Source organism: Tripterygium wilfordii, chromosome 15, assembly GCF_013401445.1.
Source record: "Tripterygium wilfordii isolate XIE 37 chromosome 15, ASM1340144v1, whole genome shotgun sequence".
Taxonomy (NCBI): domain Eukaryota; kingdom Viridiplantae; phylum Streptophyta; class Magnoliopsida; order Celastrales; family Celastraceae; genus Tripterygium; species Tripterygium wilfordii.
In genome coordinates, this window is record NC_052246.1 from 3051903 (window position 1) to 3079225 (window position 27323).

Genomic DNA, 27323 nt, shown 5'->3' on the forward strand with positions numbered 1-27323 from the left:
AAAACACAAATTTCTATACACTTTTTCTTCCCACACACTTTCTCTTTCCACCCAACCCAACAACATTCCATTCCTCTATATTATCCACAACAAAACTACACCAAAACATCAAATATCAATACATCCACATCAGCAAAACACTTATCCCAATACAGCCACATAAGCAAAACACATTTTACAATACAACCACATCAGCAAAAGACAACATCTTTGTTGGCCCAATACCAATTCACCATTGCATTTGCCCTAACCCTAAAATTGGTAACAGTCGGTAAAGCCCAGTCAGCCACCCCTTTCGTCGTGGAAAAAAGCCCAGAAGCCCAGGTGTTCTAAAATCTTAGCCCAGTAAATGATAATCACAGGCCGAGGCCCAAATTGAATGAGTTGGACATTTGGACGTTATATCTGGTTTGGGCGGTTGGCAATAAAACTGCGGGCGGCATCAAAGCTTTCCAGTGGGCAGCGAAGCGAGCGACCTTAGACAAGCCCAACATCGAATAAGCCGAAGCTAACCTATTTCCAGTTTTTACTTTCAGTTTTTTTTGCCACAGCACAATCGAAAATAAAATAAATAAAATATATGATAGACGGTTAGAATGAATTGTTTTTATTCACATTTGCCTGTATTTGCACGTGCAAGAGTAAAACAAAATAACAATCTAGAACTCAATCCATCGTTGTTATTCACACACGTGATTGTCCAAAGCTTTATTTCATATTTATTTGCACTTGCACATGCACATGCACACTACTTGACATGATTGATTGCAGTATTTGTAATCTATTTCCTATATTTTCACCCTTCTCCTTTGACGTTATTTACTCACCTCTATACTTATACATAATTGGTTCTACAGTTAGCAAAACCATAAACACAATAGACAAATGCCAAACTCAATCTGATGTGTTATCAACGAAAATGACATTATATGCCTGAAAAATATGCAGAGCTTACATGTTGTAAATGCAGCAGAGCTTACATTTTGGAGCATATATGAGGAGGATACACATGAAAATTGCGAAAATACTATTAGGAAGCTCCTATCTCACGGCATTTCACAGTGCTAGCATTAGCACATATACCGTTCACAATGTGCGTTTGGTTGGGGTTACGACATATGCAAAGTGTAAAGAAGGAAAAGACATCCCCAATTCAATAGTTGTTGCTTGTAACCAAAAGGGATTGTTTCACTAATGCTTTCTATGCTTAGTTTGGGGGAAAAAAAAGAGGCCAAGATGCCAAATGGGGGGGTTTGATGTTAAGGTGGATAGGATACTCCGCCAAGAAACCAGCAGATCAGTCCCCTACCCATATCAACAGAGACAACCGGATAATCAACAATGCAAACACAAAAATACCCAAGCCAAAATATATTTCTAGGTTCAAAATCAAAACATTCAAAACTGAATCTGACTACAGTAATACCTAACAGCAATTCCTAGGAAAACATAAAAACGTTACCAAGTCAATATGACAGTGTAACCCACCAACCACCCTCAACTGCAGTTATAGTTAATATACACAGGCAAAAAAAAAAAAATAACACACACAACATGTCTAAGAAAGGACACAAATGTACCCATTTGTCTTCTAGGCAATAAATCCTGCAAGGAGAAGACTGTTTTGGCTAATAAAGGAGGTAATCAATCTGAAAACCTGGATGGATGTTCAACAAGGGAGGCACGTAACATAAAACCAGCTTACTGGTTAACTGCAGCAGCTCAGTTAAAATCGCTGCTAATTTTACCAGTCATTTATCGAAATCAATGAAACAACAAAATGAGCTCCAGTTACTCCTGAAAAAGGAACCCATATACGTAAACTCCACACAAATCATATAAATAAGGGGTAAGAGGTTGTAAAAGGAGAAGAAACATAGCCAAAGTCAAAGTCAATGGAATTGCAAACTATTCAGCAAAGAGATGCTACTTCTTCAGCACAGAGGCAAATAACAAGTCACCAACCCAAGACTACAGCTTTGAAAGGAAAGAGAGCGAAGCTGTACATAATCCGTCGTTGCATCATCATGCTTCTTTGTTGGAAGGATAAGTCGGATTAGTAATGCAGTAGATCAAGCCCATTCATGAAACTGCACTACATATCCAAGTTCTTAAAAAGACCTCTGCTTTTCAGCTTTCTATATTATAGAAAGGTTTATATGTAGCTGCAATTGGCTACAGTTGTAATGTTCCTGTTAAATGATGATACTAAATGCTTCAAGACTTAGGAGAACATAGAAGAAAGACAATGTGTATGTAAGGTCCTCACAGTGTCAGGGTAAAATAATGCAATGTAGTTTCAAACTATTTCACGCTGCTTGTTTTGGAATCGCATGTTTTCAGAGGTTTTCTTATATCTACAAATAAACTGCTAACACAGCATTCGTGCTAGTGTCACAAACATTGCTTGCACACCATACGAGAGGTGGAAGACGCAGAAAATAGACAAATAGTGAAACAAAAGAATCTGCATTAGAATAAAAATTTTGAAAGTATTCCCAGCTAAAAGTGCTACATGGATAGGGCAGACTTCAGTCTTCACACACAGTTAAAATGCGTTCACCGCTCATGCATCAATGGCTACATATACACCAAAACTGCTCCAGAGAAATCACTAAACTCAGCTTTTTCTACACTTCAAAATCACTGATAATGGTTTGCAAAGGCTGCAGAGAAAATGGTTAGAGGTCACCCTTCAATTCAATAATTAAAAAGTAACTGTTCCATTGTCAATCTTTCCTCCTTTACTTAATTGCCTGAGCGTAATTGTACGTGAAAGGCTGGTTACAAAACATAAATAAGGTGACTATTACAACGTGGACAGGGATATACTCCATGCTTCCTGAACTTGTCAAGAAGCATCCACTAGCAACCAAGAGTCCAACAGTATTCAATTGAATCTAACAAATGTGAGAATAAGCGATACACATTCGTATGAGCTGAGATATATGTATTTTGTCATTACCCTCAACTAATTGTAAAGTAGCAGAACAAACAAACCTCACATGCCTTAGATGCCTATGTGAACATAAAAAAAAAAATTGATATACTTGGGCGTCATTGATGACCTAAGATAAACTATCAAAATTGGGACATTCAATTGAAAGCATCATCATTATATATCACACAGAGCAAAACCAATATTTGTAGAGATGGCAACCATGAAATTTCTGTTTGAACACAAAAGGTAATCCCCAATTCACACAAGGCATTCCAACAAAAAAAAAGTCTTAACGTTTTTAGAAGATCAAACAAACAAGAAGAAACCTTTACTTTTTATGGTTATTAACAAATAGAAATTATATAAGAATACTGGAAAAAGATGCATCACAGACTTAGCTGGGCCAGCTCCATGAAAACCCTAGACTTCACATAGCAAATTGGAGAATTGATGATAAGATATACTGAGGGAAATGGTAAGAGGGCAAAAGATCATCAGACCGGGAGCTTGCCAACGTCATCGACAGGGGCGAGTGGACCCTCGTCGGAGTCAGAGTCGTCGGGGTCGGTGGTACTGAGATTGACGCACGAAAAGCGCTCGAGAGAAGAGAAGAACGCGGAGATCACGGTCGCACTCACCCAGCTCGCCAAAGAATCCAGTGACTCACGCGATATGATGCTGGTGTTGTTGGCATTGCCGACGGCGGCTGCTGTAGCGTCGGCGGTGGCATTGGCGCTGTTATTCTCCATTCTTGTTGATTCGAGAATGGAACGACGTCGATTTAGAGGTTGAAGATGATTGGGAGGCGTTTGACCCACAAATTGGGTCCAGATGGCGAAGGGACGTAAAAGAGAGCCGCGATTGACGAATTCGCAATTAGCATAAACGTCTGGATATATATATATATAATAAGGTGTCGGAATTACAACATTGACCCCATTTATGCATAAAAATCTAATTTCTCATATTTATTTAGTAACATTTTTCGGAACAGATTTTGACAAGATAAGCCTGAGTTAACGTGGATAAGAACAAATACCAATTTTGAAAGTGTAACTTATGAATTATGATGATTATCCCCTTGGGAATTATGATATGGTTGAAGGAACTGCCAAACCTCATTAGTAAATCTTTTTGTTGGTTACCAAAAAGACACCATGTCCTTTAGATATATGTCTAAACTCGAGTTGCTAGACCCACACCCACAAACGTTTCCTACATGACAACAATGTAAGTTGGATCAACGCCCATCACATGCCCACAAGGATATCACTCTCAAGAAAATTGAACTCAAAACTATTACTCCCAAAGGAATCAAACTCAAAACACCTCTCGAGTCCATACGGTTGATCCCAAAAACATTTACCAAGCAGACTATCACCCAAGTGGTTCCATTATATTAATAACCTTTGGTGTTCTCACAAAGATTAACAAAGAAAAATGAAATGCCAAGTCTAACGAGGCATCATAGCACCCTCCCACGGTACCGACCAGGATCCGCATTCTCGACCTCTAATGCAGTTATGCTAAAGAACGAGATGAAGCTATTAGGTATATGTATGCATATTCTTCAAACCGTATATAACAGGGAATAGACAAATTTGAGTAACCCAGAAAAGTAACTATATATTAATTCCAAATACAATTGCCAAATAGCCAAAAAAATTTGTCTTATCAAGAACTCGTGGCGATGACTGGAAGCCAAATCAAAAGCCAGAATCAACCCATGCGGCCACAACTACTCCAGGAAAATATCCAATACGCATGTGAATTCCAAAAACTTATACCTACGAGGCTTGCAATATCTTCTTATAATCATGAAAATTCCCATTGAAAGGTGTCGCCCTGCCTTCTGATACCACCCACAACTCATCAACACTTCCGGAGATTAGATGCTCGTCATGACTAACCTGCAAAAACAAATCAAAGACAATAGCATCTTAAATACCATACATTAACTTTTCTGCTGAGAATGTTGAACATAAAGAGGAGATGCCATACCATGAGAATTCCTCCTTGGAATAAAATAAGGCCTTGAATAAGTGCCTCCACAGCATCCAAGTCCTACATCCACAGATGCCAAAGCATCAGAGATCATTTATTCAACGCAAACATTCACAATTTCAAGCAAAATTGCAATCCAAAAACTAGTGATGAGAGAAGCAGATATTGCGCAGTTTTCTAGGTCTACGCATTTATCCACAACCAGGATTTTTTTTAGAAAAAGACCTGGCAAGTGAAGGAGTGGAAAACTTGCAGTGTGAACACTTTGAAATTACACATTTTGTTAATACAGAAAATCAATCTCTAATGTCATGACATGATCGACCAAAAGAATACATTCTTCTAAGTTCCAATATTTTACACACAATATCCAAAGGGTTAAAAAAAAGTTACTAGTTTTCACCATAAAAAATTCAAAAGACAGCGTCATTATATTCCCGGAACGGTGGTATTCACCTTGATGACCATTTTAGTATGGCACTCTTACAAAGATGTTCCCTCTGAGGAACCCAACCAGCAAAAACATACGCAGAAGAGAACATGTCTGTTTGCCTCGTGAAGTTGTTAATAACTTGGTTGGTCTCAAAGCCTCTAAAGACCATTTTCCTAGTACAGTTTCCTTAACACAAATAGAACCCACCTTTACTGGAGCATCATGGTTACAAGGGCGCTATGTTTACAAGCAGCCCTACATATGCACTCATCTCCCAAGAGGAAATCACACTGAGATGAATCATGCACATAATCCACAGTACAGGATTTAGAAGAGCTTCGCAATGGACAGGCTGGTGTCAGAACTCCCAAACAAACATTAAGGAGGAAGCGATGCAACTTTCTTACAAAGGTTGTGGCAAAAGTTTCTAGGAGCTTTCTTATTTCTGTAACACCGTCTTTTCCGTTCTAAAATTCATAGTCAAGAAAATATAATCTTACTTAGAAATATGGCACCGCCAAAACGTATCAATTCTTTACCCAACATGCCAGAACACTTAAGACAACAAGGGAGGGCTGGAGGGTAGAGCAAAGCTCAACTCTCAATGCTTTCAAGGTTTAGTTACGTCTTGACATAAACCAAAGAAGAAGAAAGAAAACTATAACGAGTTACGAGATGATAATAACAAGGAAAGCATAGTGACTTAAAAAATGAGAAGGCAAAAAGAAAGAACAATAACTCACAAGATGATTGGACGGCTCATCGAGCAATATTATGTGTGGTTTCTTGAAAGTAATCTTTGCAAACGCTACCCTACTTTTCTGACCACCTGCAATACAAAACAAGTAATCACAAAGATGCAACTATTATAATTTCTGGTAATTCAAGCTATTGAAATAGACCCATTCAAAAAAAATATTCCATGCGGCAAGCCTCTAAAGTTCAAACATGCCTGAAGAGATAAAATTCAACATACCAGATAAAGTGTACATAGGCTGAAGTGCAAGATTCCCAGTTACACCAAAGGAACCCAGGTGAGCCCTTAGCTTTTGTTCAGGAACTCCCTGCAACAGGAAAACTTCATATAGTTTCTAGAGTCCTAGACAATGTCATATGCAAGAGGAAACTATAGGCCAAAATACGATATGCAAAAGAAATATACAAATTCCATAGGCTATTGCCAGGGAGTGACGAGCTCAACCCAACCACAAAGCAAGTTGGTGATGAAGGATGCAGCAATAAATCATTTTGTTTTATACTACCTAATATAAAATTTATGAATACATTTACACATTTACAGCTAGGAGTTGGGTTGGGTTAGGAGGGGAGACTGGGGGAAGGGAGAAGGGAGAAGGATGGGAATTTTTACAATGGAGGGGAAGAAGGGGTAGAGGGAAAAACTCAATCACCCCTTGCATGGTAGAGTTTATGGGGGGAATGGAGGTTTTTTACTCATAAATTTTCTTGATGTTATTAACAACTATCGACAGCACATTTTGAAATGTAAGACTTGTCAAAACTACATTAACTAGTAGAAACAAGCAATCTCTCCTAAATATATATAGAAGAACTCAATCAGCTAAATTCTAAAAAATGAGGAAATTACAAGAAAAAGCTTACTCATAAATTTAAATAAGACAGATGAATCAAATCACCACCCTTTCACTTCAGTGAACCTACCATTAGAACTCAATGATAATTAAGTGGCTATTCTAACTCCCAACTAAGGCCCTTTTTTTTATATACCTTATAAGTCATGTTTTCTTTTCTTATTAGTTTAAACATGAGAGGGAGTTTGAAACTCACTCGGCTCAAGTCCAAAGGTATAGATAACCACTAGCCAAGAGCTCCCAACTGAGGCTACATCATCGATGTAGGCCATCACTGCCATAGTAATGCTTGGGTTTTGAACTAGCCCTCACATTGATGTTAACACACCTTATACCAGAAATTTTATGCATGAGTTGAAAGTACATTTTAAGTACTCCTAAACAACCTATCTTGGATAGAAGAAGACAAGTTAGAGGACATTACAATGGGATGTATAACTAGAAAAATCTAAAATAACCAACAAATTTATCCACGAAGAAAACCAATGCTAGTATTAAAAAAACTATAGAAGAAGAAACCAATAACTTACAGGGAAGCAGCGCATCATGTACAAAAGGGGATTTGAAGATAGGTCCAAACCATCAACATGGTGCTGACTAAACACAGCAATACGAACCTGCGGATGAATCAATATAAGCCAGCTCAGATTGAAGCATGAACACCTGGCCCAATTTCCCAACTTCTCAAGAAGCTATTAAGCTGAAGACCAGTGATATCACTGCTGGGTGTTCATAAATGAAGCACCAGAATATTTATTTAAATCTTGAAATTTTCACCAGATGGGGACAAAGTGATATTTCATTTTTTACTCTTTCTTCCTTTCAGACTAGGAAAGAGAAGATTTGCCATGTTGAAAGGTAAAACACAATAAAGGCTCCCCAACAATCTTTAATATATGTCTATATGATGAAGAAGTACCAATGCGATCGGAAAAAAAAAAAATTATAACTCAGCAAGCGTCATGTTTGAGAGGGAGCCTTAGAAAGAGAGAGAGGAACAATACCTTAGCTGAACGGAAAATGGTACCAGAGGTTGGTTGTAGTTCCCCTGCAATCAGTTTGAGAATGGTAGACTTGCCAATGCCATTTGGCCCCACCACTGCATTACAATTTGGAAAGCTATATATTAGAAGCAAACAGGAAGAGGAAGAACATACCTTATAATTGCCACATTACATTCACAAAAAAGAAAATTGTCAAGAAATGAGGAGACGTCAACAAGCCATCAGAGATGTCCATCTCCCAACACTTATTCATTTCTATAACCAGCTGTACTCAAACATAGATTTTCATTGACATGAAATTACAAAAATGCATTCAGAGATTCAAAGTTAGCACACAAATACAAAGACACAAACATTTCTAAGGACGAGCATCCTTACTAGCAATGCGGCTGTCCAGATCTATCCCAAAGTTCAAATTCTTGAACAACATGGGGCCGCCAGGATAACCAAATGAAGCATCACTGCAATCACATTCAGCAAACATCAAACTAATCTGCTTTGGAGTCCAAGACAAACAGCGTAGTATTAAAAGGATTTAAAAATTATATTATTTTGCTGTAAATAAAAATAAGATCAATGTTAGTGTCATTTTTCCAAGTCCATTAAAGCCATGAATCAAGTATTCTAGAAGCTCACAATTATGCATATTAAAATGCTACAGAGGAACCCCACGAGCACTATAAATTGAAAAATAAAGAATTTCACTAGTTGATCTGCAAAGCGAACCTGAAGCTTATGATAGGGGGGCCTGGTCTATCTTCTGGAGTTGGAAAATCGAATTTGTAACTGAATACAACAAAGATCACATGATATCTTATTAATAGAAAATTGAAATACAAATAGAATCAAGCTCATGTAAAAAAGATATTGGCATAAAAAAGGTAAACAACTCCCATGTACAAGGCTCCCGCAGTGGGCGGGGTCAGGGATAGGCAGAATGTACGCAGACTTTACCCCCACATAATATGTCAAGATGCTATTTCCAGAAATTGAACCCGTGACCTATAGGTTGACCCCTTGCAACTTTACTACTGGGCCACATGCTCGCCTTTAGATGCTGGCATAAAAATAAAATTAAAGGCAGAGAGCACAATACATACTCAGGGTCATTAATGACTTCATCTACATGGCCCAATCGCTCTACTGCCTGCAGAGGTAAAAGGAAATAAATGAACCTATATTCATCCAAAAAAGAGTGCAGGATTGTGGTAGCTAAAAGCAAAGTTCAACAAAAATGAGGGATGTAAAAAAGACCTTGATTCTCGACTGGACAAGAGATGCCCTCTTTGCATTATACCTGAATTTATCAATGAAGGTCTGCAAGAGTAGAGAAAAATATTCAAAAGTCAAACACAAGAGCTGTACTACTGATCATAGAATAACCAACCATTAAGAGCCAACATTTTGAAAGAAAAAAGCACTGTAATACAGACATCAATGTCATTGTAAGAAATGAAATATGAACTGATGACAAAATCTACAGACATGAAACCTAAAAGACAAACCAGCAAAACAAAGATATACAAAGTGCTGGCAGCCAATCTCAACTAAAGACGCCTTAAACCCAATTAGTTGTTGTCAACTACAATAGCCAGGTGCGAGAGACCAAAACTCAAATGGGAAGGCATAGATTCACAATAAAAGTAATAAAATATGTATAATAGTACAGTGTCTTCCAATTGAAAAGACCTCAATGAATTGGTTGAACCAAAATAGACCACATCAAAGCAACAAAACCAAATATCACATCATCAGAATGCCACTCTAGAGCATGGAAAAGAACCTGCATATGAGCTCTCGTACGCTCATTGGCCTCAAATGCTTTCTGCTGGTTCTTAAGTTTCTCCTCTCTTGTCCTCTCGAAAGTATCATAATTCCCTTTGTAAGTAGTCAGTTTTTGCCCATGCAGGAAGACAATATCTGTAACTACCTGGTAAAACACGAAGTTAGAGACCCCAAAAATATTAAAAAAGCAAAATAACATGAAGTTGCAGCTGGATTATTACTGTGTTCAAGAATTCTCGAGCATGAGAAACAACTATAAACGTTTTTGGCCACTTCACCAAGTAAGACTCTAGCCACAGGACAGCATGAAGATCAAGATGATTCTGCAATAAAATTAAATACATTATAAATCAAATTCTACTAAGAAAGGGATAATCCTGTGAGGACATATACAACAACAGACACACCGTAGGTTCATCGAGAAGCAACAAATCAGGCTCAACAAACAATGCACGAGCAAGAGCTATTCGCATGCGCCATCCCCCAGAAAAGGTTTTTGTTGCGCTCTTCTGCATTTCTGTAGAGAAACTGAGACCCTGGAAACATGCAACATCGGTATGGTGACAATGGGGAGAGAAAGAAAAAGATGAGCGAACAATTTCCTAGCCTAATAGTGCCGTTGAAAAGTTAAAAATCCAACATGTGCACTATCTAAACCAAGCACATGATTTATATAAGTACTATTTTTTAATGCAAGGAACTTTTATATAATTACAATTTACAAATGCATTATATCACAGTTTCCCACAGAGTAGGAATGGCAATAAGGCATAGAAGAGGCATATCAATCCTTCCCAAACCTCGCGCAGCAAATAAATCCTTTCTCATCCCGTCCAATCCCAATTTATACCAATGCACTATCACTATCATACAGAATAAAATATCTTAACAAATAGTTGCCAGCAGGGATTAGAGATAATTTGTTTGTTTAAAAATTTAACAGGTAATTTGTTTGTTCAAAAATTTATGATTAATTTTTTTAAGGTGTTTTTTTTTTTCATTCATTTATTCATGCGGTCCTTTATGTAGCAAGTAAGATTGCCCTTTTATTGGACAATGTAAATGCTCGCGTCAGAGTTAAATTAAGAGTTGAGATGGTGTAGGCTCACTTGAAAAGACAGTAAAGTCTTCTTCCAAAAAATTTAATTAATTAAAGAACAGCATTTCATTAATGTAACCAGTGGTAATTCCAAAGAAAAATATGTCAAACTACATATAAACTTTTTTCAGGCTTTACGTATATTTGGCACAGGACAAATTAAACCTGATTTGTGATGCAAAATTAAACCCATATTCACCGTGAATACAAAGAACCTCAAAAGTCGACATCATCCCATGAAGAACCTCAACAAGTCAAAGTCATCCCATTACGAATTGGGAAAATGCAAGGGAAGGCCCCAAATTTCATGGGCAAACTGTCATCCCTGCCGGCCAATCAACTGATATCAAAGACATTAAAACCTCACTATTCAAACCTAATCAACTTTTAAAAGGAAAAAAAATCAACATATCAACATTTTAGTACTCAAGTGGTAACTTCGTGGTCTCTTGTTAATTTTATCAGAAATCCAAATTAAACACCTTACTTTCCCTTCTTTCATCGTAAAAGAGTTCAAGGAATCAAGTAGATTCAGAATACCAAAACACATGAGATAAGGAGAGCTTTTGAAATTATCAATTCAAAGCTCAAGCCAAGCAGACAGTATCAAGTCATGGATAATAAGAAAGAAAGGGAACTCACTGCAAGAATGGTAGCGGCGCGTGCTTCTGCTGAATCAGCATCAATCGTTTCAAGCCTTTTGTATATTTGCTCAAGCCTTTGTGAAATAGCATCTTTGTCAATTGTGCCATTTGAAACCCCTTTGATGCTTTCATCTGCACCCTCAAACTCCAATTCTCTCTTAAATGTATTACAGACAAGTCAGTAGGATCGCTCAAAAAGCTTACAACTTACAAGCACCAAGAACATCTAAACAAAATAAGCTTGACCATCTCTATAAATATAACCTGTTGAGTGAGCAGACGAGCTTCCTCTTCCAAAAGCTGGGTCCTCTCAACATCGGCATTAAGAACACATTGCAAGGCTGATGTATTATCACCAACAACTTCTTGCTCAACATGTAATATTTGGCAGTTTGGAGGAATGCCATCAATGGCGTGCATAGCCATGTGCCTGAGGAATGTAGTTTTCCCGGTACCATTTCTTCCAACAAGTCCTGTACACTTGTATTATTAGTGTAAATTGATAAATTGAATTCTATTACTAAATAATTTTTATGTAAACCAAAAGAACATGAACCAAATATTTCTTTTTATTCTATCATCCAAAAAAGAAAAGCAAACTTACCATAATGCCTTCCAAAAGAAAGTGTTATTGTACCATCCACAATGAGCTCACGACCACCAACAGAAACACTGAAGTTCTCCATATGGATATCCTTGACCACTGGTCCACCGCCACCGTCATGACTCACACTTATAACAGGCATGCCTGCCCTAACAGCATCCATTTCTGCCACATGCATTTGATATTGTACCTAAATATTCAGAGAGAAGGCAAAGAGCAAACAAGAACAAAAGTCTTAACACTCAGCAAAATTGAAACCTTATTATCATACATCATATCATCTAATATATGATCTGATATATGTGCTCCATAGGACCAGCAAATGAACATAAAATACTAACACGCTCATTTTTTCTAAATTCTAAAGTATAAACACCAGGCTCATATTAGATCAACGATGCCCCGTCGAGAAATATGCCAAACATTCCAATAAAAACAACATAAGCTACGAAAGAACATCTACCTCTCTCTGCCGCTCGTCTTTTCTCTTTTTCCTTTCTATTTTCATTTTATCACGCGCAGACATCACTGGCCCATCCATCAACTCAGGCTTCTTCTTTGGAGCCTCCTCATCCATCCCCTCATTCATTCTCATGGGCACTGCAAGACTCCTCACAGTAGGACTTGGTTTGACCAACCCATGCTTTCCAAATTTCTCAGACAGTTTGCTGCAAACCTATCATTAATTCCCAGATGATCATAAATTGGGAAGGCAAAAACTTCAAGAAATCAGCAGAACAACCATCATAAAAGTTCAGTACAAGCTGTCTATAAACTAAAAGGAGACAAAATCAGAAAGAAGCAAATGAACACAAATGAACTATCGACAGACATCATCTATAAACCAAAAGATTTCACAGCTCCATATAAAGGCTGTTAAGGAATCAACAATAAAATCATCCCTTGAGATTTCTTAGGGTTTCCAAAAATAAACAACAATTATGTCCACTTAACACAACTTGTAAATGACAATAACTAACAGTTCCATTTTGACTCTATCAATGTTTTTCTTAGCTTGGTAGACAGCAGCTACAACGTGCCCCTAGCTTTTTCAGAATCTCAACCTCCAAAATAACCAGAATCAGAAATAAAATCCTTTCACGGTAACACTGAAACACTAAAAAATATATTTATTTCTGAGCAGAAAGAATTCTGGCAAACAGCATTCGTAAACGCAACAAAATAAATGAGTGCCTAGTCAACAATCATCACAAGTTACATGTTCCGTATGATATAAACCTTGAAATATCGAAACAGAATTCGTAACAATACTGTTCCCAGAGAAACCTTTAACACAATGAAGTAACTTCCTATCTCGAGAACATATGAAAAACATGATAGACGGAATCACTCACCGAACGGCACTCGGAAAAGTCGGATACGCATTCAGCGGCGACAAGAAGCTCGCCAAGGGCTTCGAAAGCGCCCTCGCCGTCTTCGCCGATGTCGAAATCCTCGTCTGCGAGAACGTTGACGATGTAGTCTATGATTGGCTGGTCTACGTCCAGGACCCGCCGACCCAGCACCTCGTGTACCACCGAGCTCGCCACTTCCGTCATGGTTGTGTATTAGAAGATTCAGAACTGCTTTGCGAAGCGAGAATGAAAAAGAAATAAAGGGAAAATAGGGGTACCCCAATAGCAGATCACTTGGTAAAAAAAAAAAACAAAAACGACGTCGTTTAAATTGTAATGCTTTTCCTTGCTGATGGAGAACGGCCCATATGGGAATTGGCTCATTAAATGTGGGCCTATAGAGTAAAAATGTAAACCAGAATCACTTACGCAGCCACGTTATGCATTGGGCCCAAAGTCCAATCACTATATTAATTATATTATATGCATTAATTCTCAAATTAGCTCCTCAACAAAATTTATGTTTTCCCTAAAATATGCACTACCCTAGGCAGAAATTTGTATCCAATATAACAAAGAATCACACACTTTAACCTTATTATCAATCTTTACAAAAACATACAAATAAGTTTGATAAATTTTTACACTATCTAATATGTTATCAAGATGACTATACTCTCCACCCAAGCTACTAATTAGATTGATAAAAACGTTGTGTATCACATTGATAACTAGGTTCGGATCCCCTCTCTCCTGTTAAAAAAAAAAAGAAGATAATTATACTTCAATAGAATATAAATCTCATCATCTAAATCTCGAATATAACTCACCTCCACTAGTAGGGCAACATAATGACGTAAAGAAATTATACCCTTCTCCATGTATTTTGTCTAATTAAGTTCATTCGTTGTGACATTCAAAGTAAGGCATTCTTGACAAATTACTTCCAATTTCAACATTGATTTCATTCAAACATACTCAAAAACAAAAACAAAAACAAAAACAAAAACAAAAAGGGATCCAGTCCGTACACGTGTCATACGTCCAGATCACTTAACCCGTCAAAGGAGTTAGCAGAGACTAGACCCTAGACCAAGAGAAGAGACCGACCCGTTTAAAACTCACATCCACGCTCTCTGCCTCTCCAATGTGTATAAAAAACGGAGAGCAGAAAACTGAGATACCATTCATTCTCAACCAACAATACAATTCATCAATTCGTTTCGTGAAGCGAATTTTTTTTTTTTTTTTTTTTTGGGTTTTAGTGATTCTTGGGCTTTTTTCTCGACTGTTTTACCGGGGAGATTTGGTGGGAAGATGAGGCTGTTGAAGGTTGCGACGTGTAACCTGAATCAATGGGCAATGGACTTCGACTGCAACGTGAAGAATATAAAGGAGTCAATAGCAAGTGCCAAAGCGGCTGGTGCAGTTATCAGGCTCGGACCTGAGCTCGAGATCACCGGTTATGGGTGTGAAGACCATTTCTTGGAGCTCGATACTGTTTCTCATGCGTGAGTCCTTACTTTCTCGCGGTTTCAAGGCTATCTGTTCTCTGTCTTTTATTGGGGTTGCTCTATAATTTTCAAATTAGCTGCAATTTAGGTGAAAATGAAGTAACTTGATAGTTGTGTCTTCAGTCTTTGTCTCTTTTTTATTTTTCCTGTTTAAATTGGAGGAACCTGTTTGTTTTATAAATCTATCTGCCTTGTTTTTGTTGCAAAGGTTTTCCAATGAATTTACTTAGATAGTTGATTGGTAGCTTAGCTTGATATCTAGTTGATAGTATTTAGAAGGAAGAATCGGAATTACTACAATTCAGTGAATTTTATGTTGTTTCTTTCCTTAGTTTTATCAGGGAAAAAAATGATAAGCATGCTATAAATGACTTTAGGAGAGGCTACAACTGTGTGACTTAAATGAGAACCATTGTTTATTGGTGGGTTGCTTTCATCGGGGCTGTTATGAGAAAACTGCTGCTTCTTTCTTTTACATTTATTTTACTTTCTTTCTCTGATAATTTGATCACAGATGGGAATGCTTGAAAGACATTCTTCTTGGAGGTTGGACTGATGGCATACTGTGTAGCATAGGGATGCCTATTATCAAAGGATCAGAGCGTTACAATTGTCAAGTACTATGTTTGAATGGAAAAATTATCATGATACGTCCAAAAATGTGGCTTGCCAATGATGGAAATTACAGGGAGCTCCGTTGGTTTACTGCTTGGAAGCAAAAAGATCTGCTTATGGACTTTCAGCTCCCGATTGAAATCTCTGTGGCTTTGTCACAGAAATCAGTGCCTTTTGGTTATGGATACATTCAATTTTTGGACACGTAAGAAAAACGCTACTATTTATTTCCTGTTGCTAATCAACTTCTTTATGTCATTGTTCACAACTTTGGGTTACCTAGACATTGGGAAGAAGTCAATACAAAAAACACAGATGGTTTGTGCGTTTCTAGCATATCCTAATGAACGCGTGAACTCACTTGTGCCAGAATTATATTGCAACTATAGTGATACCGACAATAGGATTGTGGGTAGCTTACTTCTATTGACTATGGTGAATTGCTAAATGTGAATGCTGTGTTTCTCACCAGGGCTGTTGCTGCTGAAGTTTGCGAAGAACTTTTCACTCCTATTCCTCCTCACACGGAGCTTGCACTGAATGGGGTTGAAGTGTTTATGAATGCTAGTGGAAGTCACCACCAGCTAAGAAAGCTAGATCTTCGTCTTCGTGCATTTATAGGTGCTACCCATACTCGTGGAGGGGTTTACATGTACAGTAATCACCAAGGATGTGATGGAGGCCGGCTTTATTATGGTACAAAATATGCTTGTGCTTCACCGTACATGATATTGATATTAATTTTGCAACTCTCTATACTAATTCAGTCCCAGCACTCCGTTCATTGCCCTGGTGATAGCACAAGCTTGTTGTAGCATCTATGCTTTCTAATTACTATGCTTTTTACTTGCTAATTTCATTCAGTCACTCGTGTTTTATACATTGTGCTCAGATTATTTTCTGCAGATGGCTGTTCCTGCGTTGTTGTAAATGGAGATGTCGTGGCTCAAGGTTCACAATTTTCCTTGACGGATGTTGAGGTTGTGGTTGCCCAAGTAGATCTGGATGCGGTATGTGATATTTTATTCCATGTTGTGGGCCTCTGTGTTCTTGGGGATTCTTGGGAGCCGAAACTGTATTAAATCGCCTTTATAAGAACAATTTTCTATCCTGCAGAAGAATATAACTTCACGAATATAGAGATATTAATCATCTCAAACCAACTGGAAATTCCACTGAGATTTTTCGGAACACTACCTGATAATTTGCATTGATGCTGTTCAAAACCATACAAGAATTAGAAATTATTTCTATATGTTCAGGAATTGATTTGTAGTATTTTAACTCCACCTACTTGATTATAGATTTTAGGTCTGTTTGGTGGTGCTTATATTTGAGAACAATAAGCTAGTTTATAAGTTGTCAAATAAGTTTTCGGGTGTTTGGTGATACCTTCAATGCTAACGTTAGTTTATACTTGATAATTTTATGATACACTAGCATATTTTCAAAATAATCTCGTTGGTGGAGGTTTTTTTAATTATAATTTGGCACCACTTTACTTTTTGGCTGAGTGACAGGTTGCTAACTAGGAATTATTTCTATATATCCTATTCCTGTTTAGTGGCATTTTAACTCTACCTACTGATTGTACTTTTTTTATAAGTAATTTGGCTCCACTTTACTTTTGGCTGAATGACAGGTTGCTAGCCTGAGAGGATCTATAAGTAGTTTTCAAGAACAAGCAAGTTGCAAAACCATAGTGCCATCAGTGGCCGTACCATATACTCTTTGCCAATCTTTCAACCTGCAGATGTTCCTTTCTAGCCCACTTAAGGTTAGCTCTTCATCAAGGCTCAAGCTACTTGTTAATTCAAGATTATTAGAGAATTGCTTATTTGCATTCTTTTGGTGAAAACACTTCTTTTGTGGCTGTTAGAATACATTATTATGATATAGTTTCCTAGTTTATGTTGATAGAGGTTCTTATGGTGTTTCCTTAATTTCTAAGTTGCTTCATCTCTAGATTTGACTTTTTCTGTATTCCCCTATATAAAAGCACTCTGTGTACTATGCAATATATCTTGCTTACTCGGTTGTGATTCCTGGACACTTTCAGTCTACTGTTTCTAACATGGCCTGCACTTTTGGCTTTCTGCTTTTTGCCCACTTTAAGAGATGGTGACTTGGCTTCTCATTGTGTTCTATTCGCATTATATTTTTTTGTAGATCAAGTATCACTCTCCTGAGGAGGAAATTGCCTTTGGGCCTGGTTGCTGGTTGTGGGACTATTTAAGAAGAAGTGGAGCTTCCGGATTTTTGCTTCCCCTTTCTGGTGGAGCAGATAGCTCTTCTGTGGCTGCTATAGTTGGGTGCATGTGCCAACTTGTTGTAAAAGGTAAGCTTAACACATAGTTTTGTTGTTGGATAATGCATTTTATCCATGGGTCATAACAAGTACCAGCTTCTAACTCTGTCTTTAAAAATATATATATCTTTCGGTTTTTTGCTTCATAAGTCATAACATCATTATTACTTATTGGTGAATCGTGCTTATTGGATGCAGAGATTGCAAATGGAGATGAACAAGTCAAAGCTGATGCAATAAGAATTGGAAATTATGCTAATGGGGAGTTTCCTACAGATAGTAAAGAATTTGCAAAACGCGTTTTTTATACAGTTTACATGGGATCTGAAAACAGGTACATATTGGATACTGAACCAAGGCCAAACTCTTTAATCTTTAATTTCATGGCGTTAATAATTGACATTTGTCTTGAAGAAGCCTTTCGAGTTTCTTAATCCTGTATGAGTTCTCATCTTAGTTTTTTTTCTTCCCAACTGTTAGCTTTGACCCATGAGTCATGACCTTACATCTATCAAGAAGTTGCTTAAAAGATAAGCCGTCCATTCAAAGAAAAATATGATCCAAGTAATGTGAAGTGAGAAAACGTGCAATGTGGATGCAGAAATCCTGGGAAAAAATTAATTAATTACCAGGGAGAGGCATCCTGAACCTTTTTCCCCCACAGAATATGAGATATACTGCTTTAAGACACTATGAGATATAGTGGTTTAACACCCCATAAACCACTGTTTATGGTCAAATTATACTTCAGACATGCTTTTGGTTTTATGTGATTAACAGGGATCTCTTTTTTCAGTTCAGAAGCTACTAAGATGCGGGCTAAGGCATTGGCTGATGAGATTGGTGCCTGGCATCTTGATGTTTCCATAGATGGTGTTGTTTCTGCATTGCTATCCTTGTTTCAAACACTTACTGGAAAGCGACCACGCTATAAGGTAATAGGAATATCTTTATTCTCTTTTATAAAGGTAGGAGGAAGAATTGCACCCTAGATCTCATTGAAACCAAGTCAGATGCTGTTCTTTCATCCTCTGAATATTCAAGTTGTGCTGTACAATTCACAGTATTTAAGTCATGTTTGAAAGTTCGGGAAAGCAACCTATTATTAGCAGTTATCTCATTCAAAGCATTTCAATTGTCTAGTTTATTTAACAAGCGAGATTAACCTCAGTTATGCTCAATTTATAGCATACAATTGCTTCAAATTGTCTCTTTTATCTGTCTTTTCACAGGTAGATGGAGGGTCTAATGCTGAGAACCTAGGGTTGCAGAACATTCAAGCTAGAATCAGAATGGTGTTGGCATTTATGTTAGCTTCACTCTTGCCTTGGGTTCATAACAAAGCTGGGTTTTATCTTGTTTTAGGTAGCTCTAATGTTGATGAAGGATTGCGTGGTTACTTAACAAAGGTACAATACTCACCACATTACACTATGTACTATGACTTTATACATACCTTTCTCCTTTTTTAAAAGGAAAATCATCCTTGACTTTTGAACATGGTGACAGATCATACCTTCGTTTCTTTTCTCTTTTGGGGAGAACTTTTAGGATTCCAAACTTGAAGCTAACACTAGGACCTGTAGAAAGATATTTTCTCAATTATGTTACCATTACTGGTTAGATTTTCAGTTCTGAGGCAAAGGAAACTCTTCTGCAATAGAAAATCTTTTTTATCATATGAGCCATTCAGCCTTGATACATCTTCTGATAGTGTTATAAAAATCTACTATGCAACTTTTCTCAAATTCCATTTCTTTTTGCCACATAAGCAGAATTGATTTTGAGGATTATTCGTATGACACTGCTGGGAAATAGTTCATCTTTTGCAAACGATTTTCTTTGGATTTTCACCTTAATTTCCTTTGCAGTATGATTGCAGCTCGGCAGATATAAATCCAATAGGAAGTATCAGTAAGCAAGATCTTCGGGCATTTCTCAAGTGGGCTGCTAGCCATCTTGGCTACTTATCCTTGGCAGAAATAGAGGCAGCTCCTCCTACTGCAGAATTGGAACCTATACGTTCCAACTATAGCCAGGTATAACAAGTAGCCGTTCTTTTTCCTTGCCATAGCTTTTTTTATTTCCGTTGAAGTTATTCCTGTCCATCTCTATCTTGCAAGTTGCAAACGTACTGTTTGAATCATACTAGCTCCTAGGAAGTTACTCTTGCTACTTGCACAACCTTTGGTCTAGCTCCTATATTGCCTCCATCTTGTGTTTCTGATTTTCCTTTGTCGATCTCATGGTTTTGTCTCTTGATGAATTTCCTCCTCCTCCTCTTCAGTTGCATGTCGGGGACTGACTATTTATACCTTTATTTCCCCCGTATATGATACAGTTGGATGAAGTTGACATGGGAATGACATATGAGGAACTTTCAGTCTACGGAAGGCTGCGGAAAATATTCCGTTGTGGGCCAGTATCGATGTTCAAGGTTTGCTTTTCAAGTCACTCTGTGCAATTGACTTATTGTAGTCGGAATGTCATCAGTGTGGATTTTTTTGTTCTATGCAGAACCTCTGCTTTAAATGGGGTTCGAATTTAACTCCGTCAGAAGTTGCAGAAAAAGTGAAACATTTCTTTAAGTATTACTCTATTAACCGCCACAAGATGACTGTATTAACACCTTCTTATCATGCCGAGGTATGTCGAACTTGTCAGACAATTTTAAAACAGCGATTTTAGTGTGTCGTTATCTTTAGACATATTTCTTGGGAAACTTATGACTTACCAATTCTATGCAGAGTTATTCACCTGAGGATAACAGGTTTGATCTTCGTCAGTTCTTGTATAATGCAAGGTGGCCGTATCAGTTCAGTAAGATTGATCAACTTGTTCATGACTTGAATGGGGATAAAATCGCCTTGGGAGAATTAAGTGAACAGAAAAAAGCCGCAGACTATGGAGATGGGATGGGAATCGTTGCAGCTCACTCAGGCGATCCAAGTGCTGGCATTTGATTTAATTATAGGCTTGCAAATTAGTTTGTCCAGTGCAAATAAAGCTGGTCACTTGTGATATTCTTTTTCTATTTGATGGGGTACTGCAGTACAGCCAATTCATCCCCACTTAATGCTCTTTCAATATTTTCCATTTTTCACTGTAATGCGAGTACAATTCAATAATTAATGGTTCATGTCACATGTTGTCACAAAAATCATACTTGAAGGACATAAATTTAACTTCTCATGGGCCCAAGACATCTAAAACTTGTACAATATGGCCCAATACATCTAATCTCGCCAGTTCAACTTCAATTCTTAACTTTTCATGGGCCTATTCAGACCCAAGTTTGATCCATGATCTCTTCACTTCAAGGGACTAGTACTAAGGATGGTCATATACTCATATTAGTGATTTATCAAATAGTTCAACTTTGGTCTGATTGAAAAGAAGAACTACAGGCAAAACCGCAAAAGGAAGCGAGGAACTAAATATCCAGCTCATAAAGCCTTTCTTTCATTCATCAATAGGGCCCTGGTCGGTCACTTTTCCGGGACGGGATCGATAAGTGGAAGTCATAAAAAAGAGATGTTTCTCTTCGCACCTCAGATCAAGAGGAAGAGGAAGGTTCTCAACGATGATAAGGACCTGTAGGTTCGCCCACTAACCGAAGAAAATTTGGCAGGAACGTGTGAAAATAAACGGAAAATAGAAAGGCATCCTTGGAATAGTCTTGTGATCAACTCGGAAAGGACGTAGTAGAAAGTCTCGATTGTGAACCCAAGGTTGAAGCGAGTGTGGTAGATCATGACCAAGATTGCTCTTTAGTTGAAAGTCGAATGCCTCCGAGAAATGGTCAATCCAATCTACCAAACAACATCTATAGTTATTCCTCATAGTTCGGAATCGGACCATATCAGTGCATAAAAGAACATGTAAATGAGTTGATCAATATAACGAACCAAAAAAGTACAAAACACAGAAAGATCTATAAAATGTATCTTACTCAAAAAAGACATGCCAAGGACGGGAAGGTTAATTTCCCATCAAGCATTTTGAAAAATTACAGTATCCTCAAGTAACCCTAGCCTATATCCTCCCTCTCCTTCCTGCTCACTCTCAGAGGTCAATGAAAAAGATTTAAAGTTCATCATGTGAATCATCGTCCTCAGTTGCTTCACCACCTGGGGCTCCACCAGACCTTTGATACACAGCAGTGATGATGGGGTTGCAAACAGCCTCCACCTCTTTGAGCTTCTCGTCATAGTCCTCTTTCTCAGCGCTCTGGTTGTCATCAAGCCATTCGAGGGCCTCCTTGGTAGCGGTTTCAATTTTCTCCTTCTCATCAGACTCCAGCTTGTCTGCAAGCTTGTCCTTGTCATTGATCTGGTTTTTCATGTTGTAGACATATGTCTCCAATGCGTTACGAGCATCAATCTTTTCTTTAACCTTCTTGTCCTCCTCTGCAAACTCTTCTGCTTCACGAACCATGCGTTCAATTTCTTCCTGGCTCAGACGACCCTTGTCATTTGTGATGGTGATCTTCTCTGATTTACCAGTGCCCTTGTCTTCGGCCTTGACGTTAAGGATACCATTTGCATCAACTTCAAAAGTGACCTCAATTTGGGGGGTGCCCCTGTTCGATGTAAGTATTAAATATGATCAGACTCATTCCATATTATTAAGGGAAGACAAATCCTCGAGTAATTTAATAATGGCAATATGCAAACCTTGGAGCTGGAGGAACTCCACTGAGATCAAATTTCCCAAGCAATCTGCAGTCCTTTGTGAGACTCCTTTCACCTTCGAAGACCTAGCATCAAGAGAAAGGAGCTTATGAACATCTGCCTCTTAATTCCAAATGTTTCTTTGTCAAGAAATAGCACATGCTGAAAGGCAAATAACAAGGATAAAGAATAATACCTGAATGGATACAATGGTCTGCTGATCCTGGTATGTGGTGAATACTTGTGATTTCTTGGTTGGGATGACTGTGTTCCTTGGAATCAACTTGGTCATCACTCCACCAACAGTTTCGATACCAAGGGTAAGTGGAGCCACATCCAGGAGAAGGATATCTTCACCCATTACACCAATAGACGTATTAGGTTTTGCTAGAGGGGGGAAAAAAAAAAAGAAGCATGACTGGCAAATCAAGATAATGTGAAAAGTTATACCTTTGGTTTCATCCCCACCCTCTCCACTCAAGATGCCTCCTTGTACCGCAGCTCCATAAGCAACTGCCTCATCAGGGTTAACACCCTTGTTAGGCTCCTTTCCATCAAAGTAGTCCCTCAATAACTGCTGAACCTTAGGAATTCTGGTGCTGCCACCGACAAGGACGATCTCATCAATCTGGTTTTTCTCCAATCCAGCATCTTCCATTGCCTTCTTCACAGGTCCCATGGTCTTTCTGAACAAATCATTGTTCAACTCTTCAAAGCGAGCTCTGGTCAGTGGCTCAGAGAAATCGACACCATCAAAGAGCGATTCAATCTCCACGCGAACCTGGTGCTGACTACTCAGAGCTCTCTTTGCACGCTCAGCTTCTCTCCTTAGCTTACCAAGGGCCCTGTTGTCCTTGCTGATGTCCTTACTGTGCTTTTTCTTGATCAATTTGATGAAGTATTCCATGATCCTCTGGTCAAAATCCTCACCTACACAAATAATAACCACCATAAGCACACATTTCCCACATCTACCAGTAATGAAAACTTAATATGCAAATAAATTTTCAATATATTATCTGCTTCTGAGAAAATCAGAAGTATAACAATTACTTTCAAATTTGTTAGACTTCACTAAATTTTCCTTCCATTCTACAATTCAAAGAGACCCCAAGACATAAAAATTATCTAAAAAATGAATGGGTCAAAAAATGAGAGATTTTCATACCTCCCAAGTGGGTGTCTCCATTGGTAGAAAGAACCTCAAAAACACCATTGTCAATCGTCAAGATACTGACATCAAATGTTCCACCACCAAGGTCAAAGACCAGAATGTTCTTCTCACCGCCTTTCTTGTCCAACCCATAGGCAATAGCTGCAGCAGTTGGTTCGTTGATAATTCTAGCAACATTGAGCCCTGCAATTACACCAGCATCCTTGGTGGCTTGCCTCTGGGCATCATTGAAGTATGCTGCACATCAAATACCAAATGGGAGAGGAAATTAGTAATAAAAAAAATCCTCAATACATCCATATTATTCGATGACAAGGTAGGAACAACATAAATAAAGTTTTCCTCACCAGGAACTGTAACTACGGCGTCCTTGATTTTCTTCCCAAGGAATGCTTCAGCAGTTTCCTTCATCTTGATCAAAATCATGGCACTGACTTCCTCAGGGCTGAAGACCTTGGTCTCTCCATCCTTAATGTTCACTTGGATATAAGGTTTTCCATCCTTGTTCACAATCTTATACGGAACAAGCTTCATGTCCTTTTGGACCTCCTTGTCCTGGAACCTGTCAGATGATAAACTTTATTAGGCAGTATTCTTAACCATCTCATGCAAATATTGAAAACGAATTGGCATGAACTTATTACTTTCGCCCGATAAGCCTCTTAACATCAAAGACAGTCCTTTCGGCATTCACAGCTGCCTGGTTCTTTGCAGCCTCACCGATTAGTCTCTCACTCTCTGTGAAAGCTACCCAAGATGGGGTGATCCGGTTTCCTTGGTCATTGGCTATTATTTCAACATGGCCATTCTTGTAAACACCGACACAAGAGTACGTTGTTCCAAGGTCTATCCCAATGACAGTTCCCAACTTGGTAGCCTCCTCTTTCGCAATAGAAATTGCGAATAGACATCCTGTTATGCAACTTCAGTTATGTTAATAGTGAATTTAAACACATTCCAAAAGTTGGATGTCTATAAGGTGGTGACAGAATCAATGAGAAACAAAGTTTTATAAACTAGGAGGTGAAGTATAAAGCAAGTTGATAAAATATAAAACACTGCATCAAAATTAAAAATTAACAGATAAAGTAAGCCGATCGAACAACAACTTTGGTCCCATGATTTCAGGCAAAACGAACTTGCATGAGACATTAAGATAAGAGATATGCAGAGAATCCTCATTCCACATTAACATACTTGGTAGCGTAATAACTAAACTACGTACACATTCACCTTCACATAATCTTATAGATGCTCATAGTGAGACGAACAAACAAACGAGACATCAGTGATCATTGCCTTCATATGTATTTTACATACACCATCAACTTATTCGTTATTGGACCTTCCTAACACCATCTCGATAATTGTGTAGCTTAGCTACACGAAGCTACCAAGGATCGGAGGCGTTCCAGGGCTATGATATTCAATCTCTAATCACTACCATGCATAAAAGTTAAACAGTTACACAACTTAGTCTTGTTAAGACTTTCCAATTAGTCAAAAGTTTCCATACTACCAAATCAATATATTCAAAATTCACTAATAAAATAAGCAAACAACTGATCAGGCTCATTAGTATAAAAGCATTCCATGATTTTATCGTGGACAAAAGAGATTTGGTTCTTTTCTCTAATCGGCACCGAATATGCCAATCTCATTAACACTGGAAACAAATGTAAACGATTTTTCAATGCAGAACAAGATAGATCATCCGAATCATTCACTTCTTCAAAACGTACCAAAGATCAAACTTGCAAGAGTGAAAGATTATCGTTTAACAGCCAAAAACATAACCAAATCCATACAAACACGGAATTTGTCATCCAATCTAGTGACAAATTCATAAATCCATCAGCTGACACTGCCTAGCTTAAATCAATCTAAAAAAACACGGTAGTGAACAAATCCAGATCTACCACATTAACTCCCACAATAAACTCGAAACAACAATCAGATCTGAACTTCCGGTAAAGTAGAACGAACGCTTACCGAAGGTGACGATTGCTAATACAACCAGAGCACCAGCAGCTCTCGCAGAGCCAGCCATCGTGGCACTACCTTTCAGTCACACAAGCACACAGAAAAGCACTTTTTCGTTCTCTGAGATAATCTGAACGTGAGAGCTCCCTGTAGATTTAGATGTTCAAATGAGAAGTGTCGAACGACGGAGAAACGGCCTTTGTTCTTTGATTTCTGGGCGTGTGACGAACAAGGCTTAAATAAAGAGCCTCTTCTCACCGACACCGTTAACTAATGCACCTTTGACGGTTGTTCAAGTTTACAAAGACACGGGAGAACATGTCATAAATGATCACGTGGACCAATAGAATATCGAGGATGGATAGCGCTAGCCAATGAAATTGGATCTTCTGTTGGGACCATCTTGGCCGTTTGATCATCGAAATATTTGCGGATTTGAACGTGGTCTCATTAGCGAACGATCGTGGCTACATTCGGCTTTGTGGGCTCTATTCAGTTTAGGCCCAGTAAAATGGGCCAAGGATATATTTTATTTTACTGGACTCGCATCTTTTAAAGTATTGGGCTCGACCTTGAGTTCTTTCGGAGCTTTAAGTTACTCGTAGTAAAATTAAAGGCCCAGTTATCTTATTTAAAAGTGTAAACTATTGAGTGCCTAAATATAAAGTGTTTTTCTTAAAGAGTCTATGATTTTGATTGATATTATAAATACCAAAATTTTAAAAAAAATATTAGACAAATGACTAGACATTTTTATCCTTTGTAATATGGGAACCTCACAATCATTATTTTTTTAGTGTACACTGAATAAACGCATAACCCTGTGTAATATCCGACATATCACTCGGGTCTGACAAACACATCTTTTAGACTCGCTAGTACTTTTGGTTAATCTAATAGAATTCCCACAAGTTTTGTCATTGGATAAGTAGTTAGTTTGCTAGGAATTGAAGTCACTTTTTTGAATCTTCGAATGGGTGCATGTATTTTCGTTTGCTATATATCGTATGATTTTATCAACTCTATGTAAGTCTACTTGTTAAAGTAAACTTACACAAGACTCCGAGTCAGCACTATAAGGTATGAGAGTTGAATATATTTGTAAACTGGCGAATCTAAAGTTGACGATATGTCAATGGGGTCGCTAGGAACTTGCAGAGAATAGGGAGAATGGCAATCGTGAGTGTTCTTGACATCGGCTTGGTGCCAACCAAAAAACCATCTTTTACTGACCAAGTCCCATCTTTTACTTTAACAAAAGAGAGAAAGAAAAATGGGAGAATTGATTGTCGTAATAAGAGCGATATGGAGTCCTCTAAAGAGTGCCTCCATGATGACTGGTGGCAGTATGAGACAAGCCTATAAATACGAAGCAAGCGAGCTTAGTAGAATAATCAATAATGATACTCCATATTAGATGATTTACAAAGCAGCTTCAAGGTCTATACATAGTGGGATTTAAGGACCTACTGGGTAGCTCCCGAGATTCAGGAAGGTATTCTTTAAATTGGGGTCAATCAACCGTAGAGGCCCGTTGAAGTGAGATTCTGCTGGAGACTCGGTCTTTCAGATGGTGA

The 27323-nt window shown here is 38.1% G+C and overlaps 4 protein-coding genes across 4 annotated transcripts; 1 reads left to right on the forward strand and 3 right to left on the reverse strand.

Annotated features, from left to right (window-relative positions):
• Positions 1 to 3134: 3134 nt before the first annotated feature.
• On the reverse strand, positions 3135 to 3819 carry LOC120016301. Its single transcript, XM_038869003.1, has one exon. It carries the CDS (start codon positions 3688 to 3690, stop codon positions 3436 to 3438), a length of 255 nt encoding a protein of 84 aa, XP_038724931.1. The 5' UTR covers positions 3691 to 3819; the 3' UTR covers positions 3135 to 3435.
• A 646-nt stretch (positions 3820 to 4465) lies between these two features.
• On the reverse strand, positions 4466 to 13762 carry LOC120017252 (ABC transporter F family member 3). The gene is made up of 18 exons (XM_038870414.1): positions 13480 to 13762; positions 12588 to 12800; positions 12125 to 12314; positions 11785 to 11993; positions 11519 to 11677; positions 10185 to 10313; positions 9999 to 10100; positions 9776 to 9922; positions 9247 to 9309; positions 9093 to 9139; positions 8719 to 8778; positions 8371 to 8453; positions 7993 to 8087; positions 7519 to 7605; positions 6355 to 6442; positions 6122 to 6207; positions 4943 to 5005; positions 4466 to 4851 (listed from the first exon to the last, which is right to left on the reverse strand). Exons 1-18 carry the CDS (start codon positions 13681 to 13683, stop codon positions 4729 to 4731), a joined length of 2148 nt encoding a protein of 715 aa, XP_038726342.1. The 5' UTR covers positions 13684 to 13762; the 3' UTR covers positions 4466 to 4728.
• Positions 13763 to 14666: 904 nt separating this feature from the next.
• LOC120015991 (glutamine-dependent NAD(+) synthetase) lies at positions 14667 to 21079 on the forward strand. The gene is made up of 13 exons (XM_038868531.1): positions 14667 to 14990; positions 15508 to 15813; positions 16081 to 16304; positions 16515 to 16618; positions 17251 to 17385; positions 17778 to 17946; positions 18115 to 18250; positions 18713 to 18851; positions 19149 to 19325; positions 19788 to 19955; positions 20258 to 20353; positions 20434 to 20562; positions 20664 to 21079. The coding sequence occupies exons 1-13, from the start codon at positions 14797 to 14799 to the stop codon at positions 20877 to 20879; spliced, it is 2193 nt and encodes a 730-aa protein (XP_038724459.1). The 5' UTR covers positions 14667 to 14796; the 3' UTR covers positions 20880 to 21079.
• Positions 21080 to 21784: 705 nt separating this feature from the next.
• LOC120016933 (luminal-binding protein 5) lies at positions 21785 to 26008 on the reverse strand. Its single transcript, XM_038869932.1, has 8 exons — positions 25756 to 26008; positions 24408 to 24675; positions 24111 to 24325; positions 23758 to 24000; positions 23040 to 23519; positions 22786 to 22940; positions 22593 to 22675; positions 21785 to 22498 (listed from the first exon to the last, which is right to left on the reverse strand). Exons 1-8 carry the CDS (start codon positions 25811 to 25813, stop codon positions 22003 to 22005), a joined length of 1998 nt encoding a protein of 665 aa, XP_038725860.1. The 5' UTR covers positions 25814 to 26008; the 3' UTR covers positions 21785 to 22002.
• Positions 26009 to 27323: the final 1315 nt, after the last annotated feature.

Bases quoted from the DNA above. Each gene is read 5' to 3' on its own strand.
- LOC120016933 (XM_038869932.1), bottom strand. From the start codon at position 25,813: ATGGCTGGCTCTGCGAGAGCTGCTGGTGCTCTGGTTGTATTAGCAATC. The intron at 24,001-24,110 runs GTGAGGAAAACT...TTTGATGTGCAG, and splicing joins CGCCGTAGTTACAGTTCCTG to CATACTTCAATGATGCCCAG. The intron at 22,941-23,039 runs GTATAACTTTTC...TAATGGGTGAAG, and splicing joins GGGTGGGGATGAAACCAAAG to ATATCCTTCTCCTGGATGTG.
- LOC120016301 (XM_038869003.1), bottom strand. From the start codon at position 3,690: ATGGAGAATAACAGCGCCAATGCCACCGCCGACGCTACAGCAGCCGCC.
- LOC120015991 (XM_038868531.1), top strand. From the start codon at position 14,797: ATGAGGCTGTTGAAGGTTGCGACGTGTAACCTGAATCAATGGGCAATG. The intron at 18,852-19,148 runs GTAATAGGAATA...GTCTTTTCACAG, and splicing joins GAAAGCGACCACGCTATAAG to GTAGATGGAGGGTCTAATGC. The intron at 19,326-19,787 runs GTACAATACTCA...TTTCCTTTGCAG, and splicing joins TGCGTGGTTACTTAACAAAG to TATGATTGCAGCTCGGCAGA.
- LOC120017252 (XM_038870414.1), bottom strand. From the start codon at position 13,683: ATGACGGAAGTGGCGAGCTCGGTGGTACACGAGGTGCTGGGTCGGCGG. The intron at 11,678-11,784 runs GTTATATTTATA...AATACATTTAAG, and splicing joins CTCGTCTGCTCACTCAACAG to AGAGAATTGGAGTTTGAGGG. The intron at 4,852-4,942 runs GTATGGCATCTC...TTGTTTTTGCAG, and splicing joins TCCAAGGAGGAATTCTCATG to GTTAGTCATGACGAGCATCT.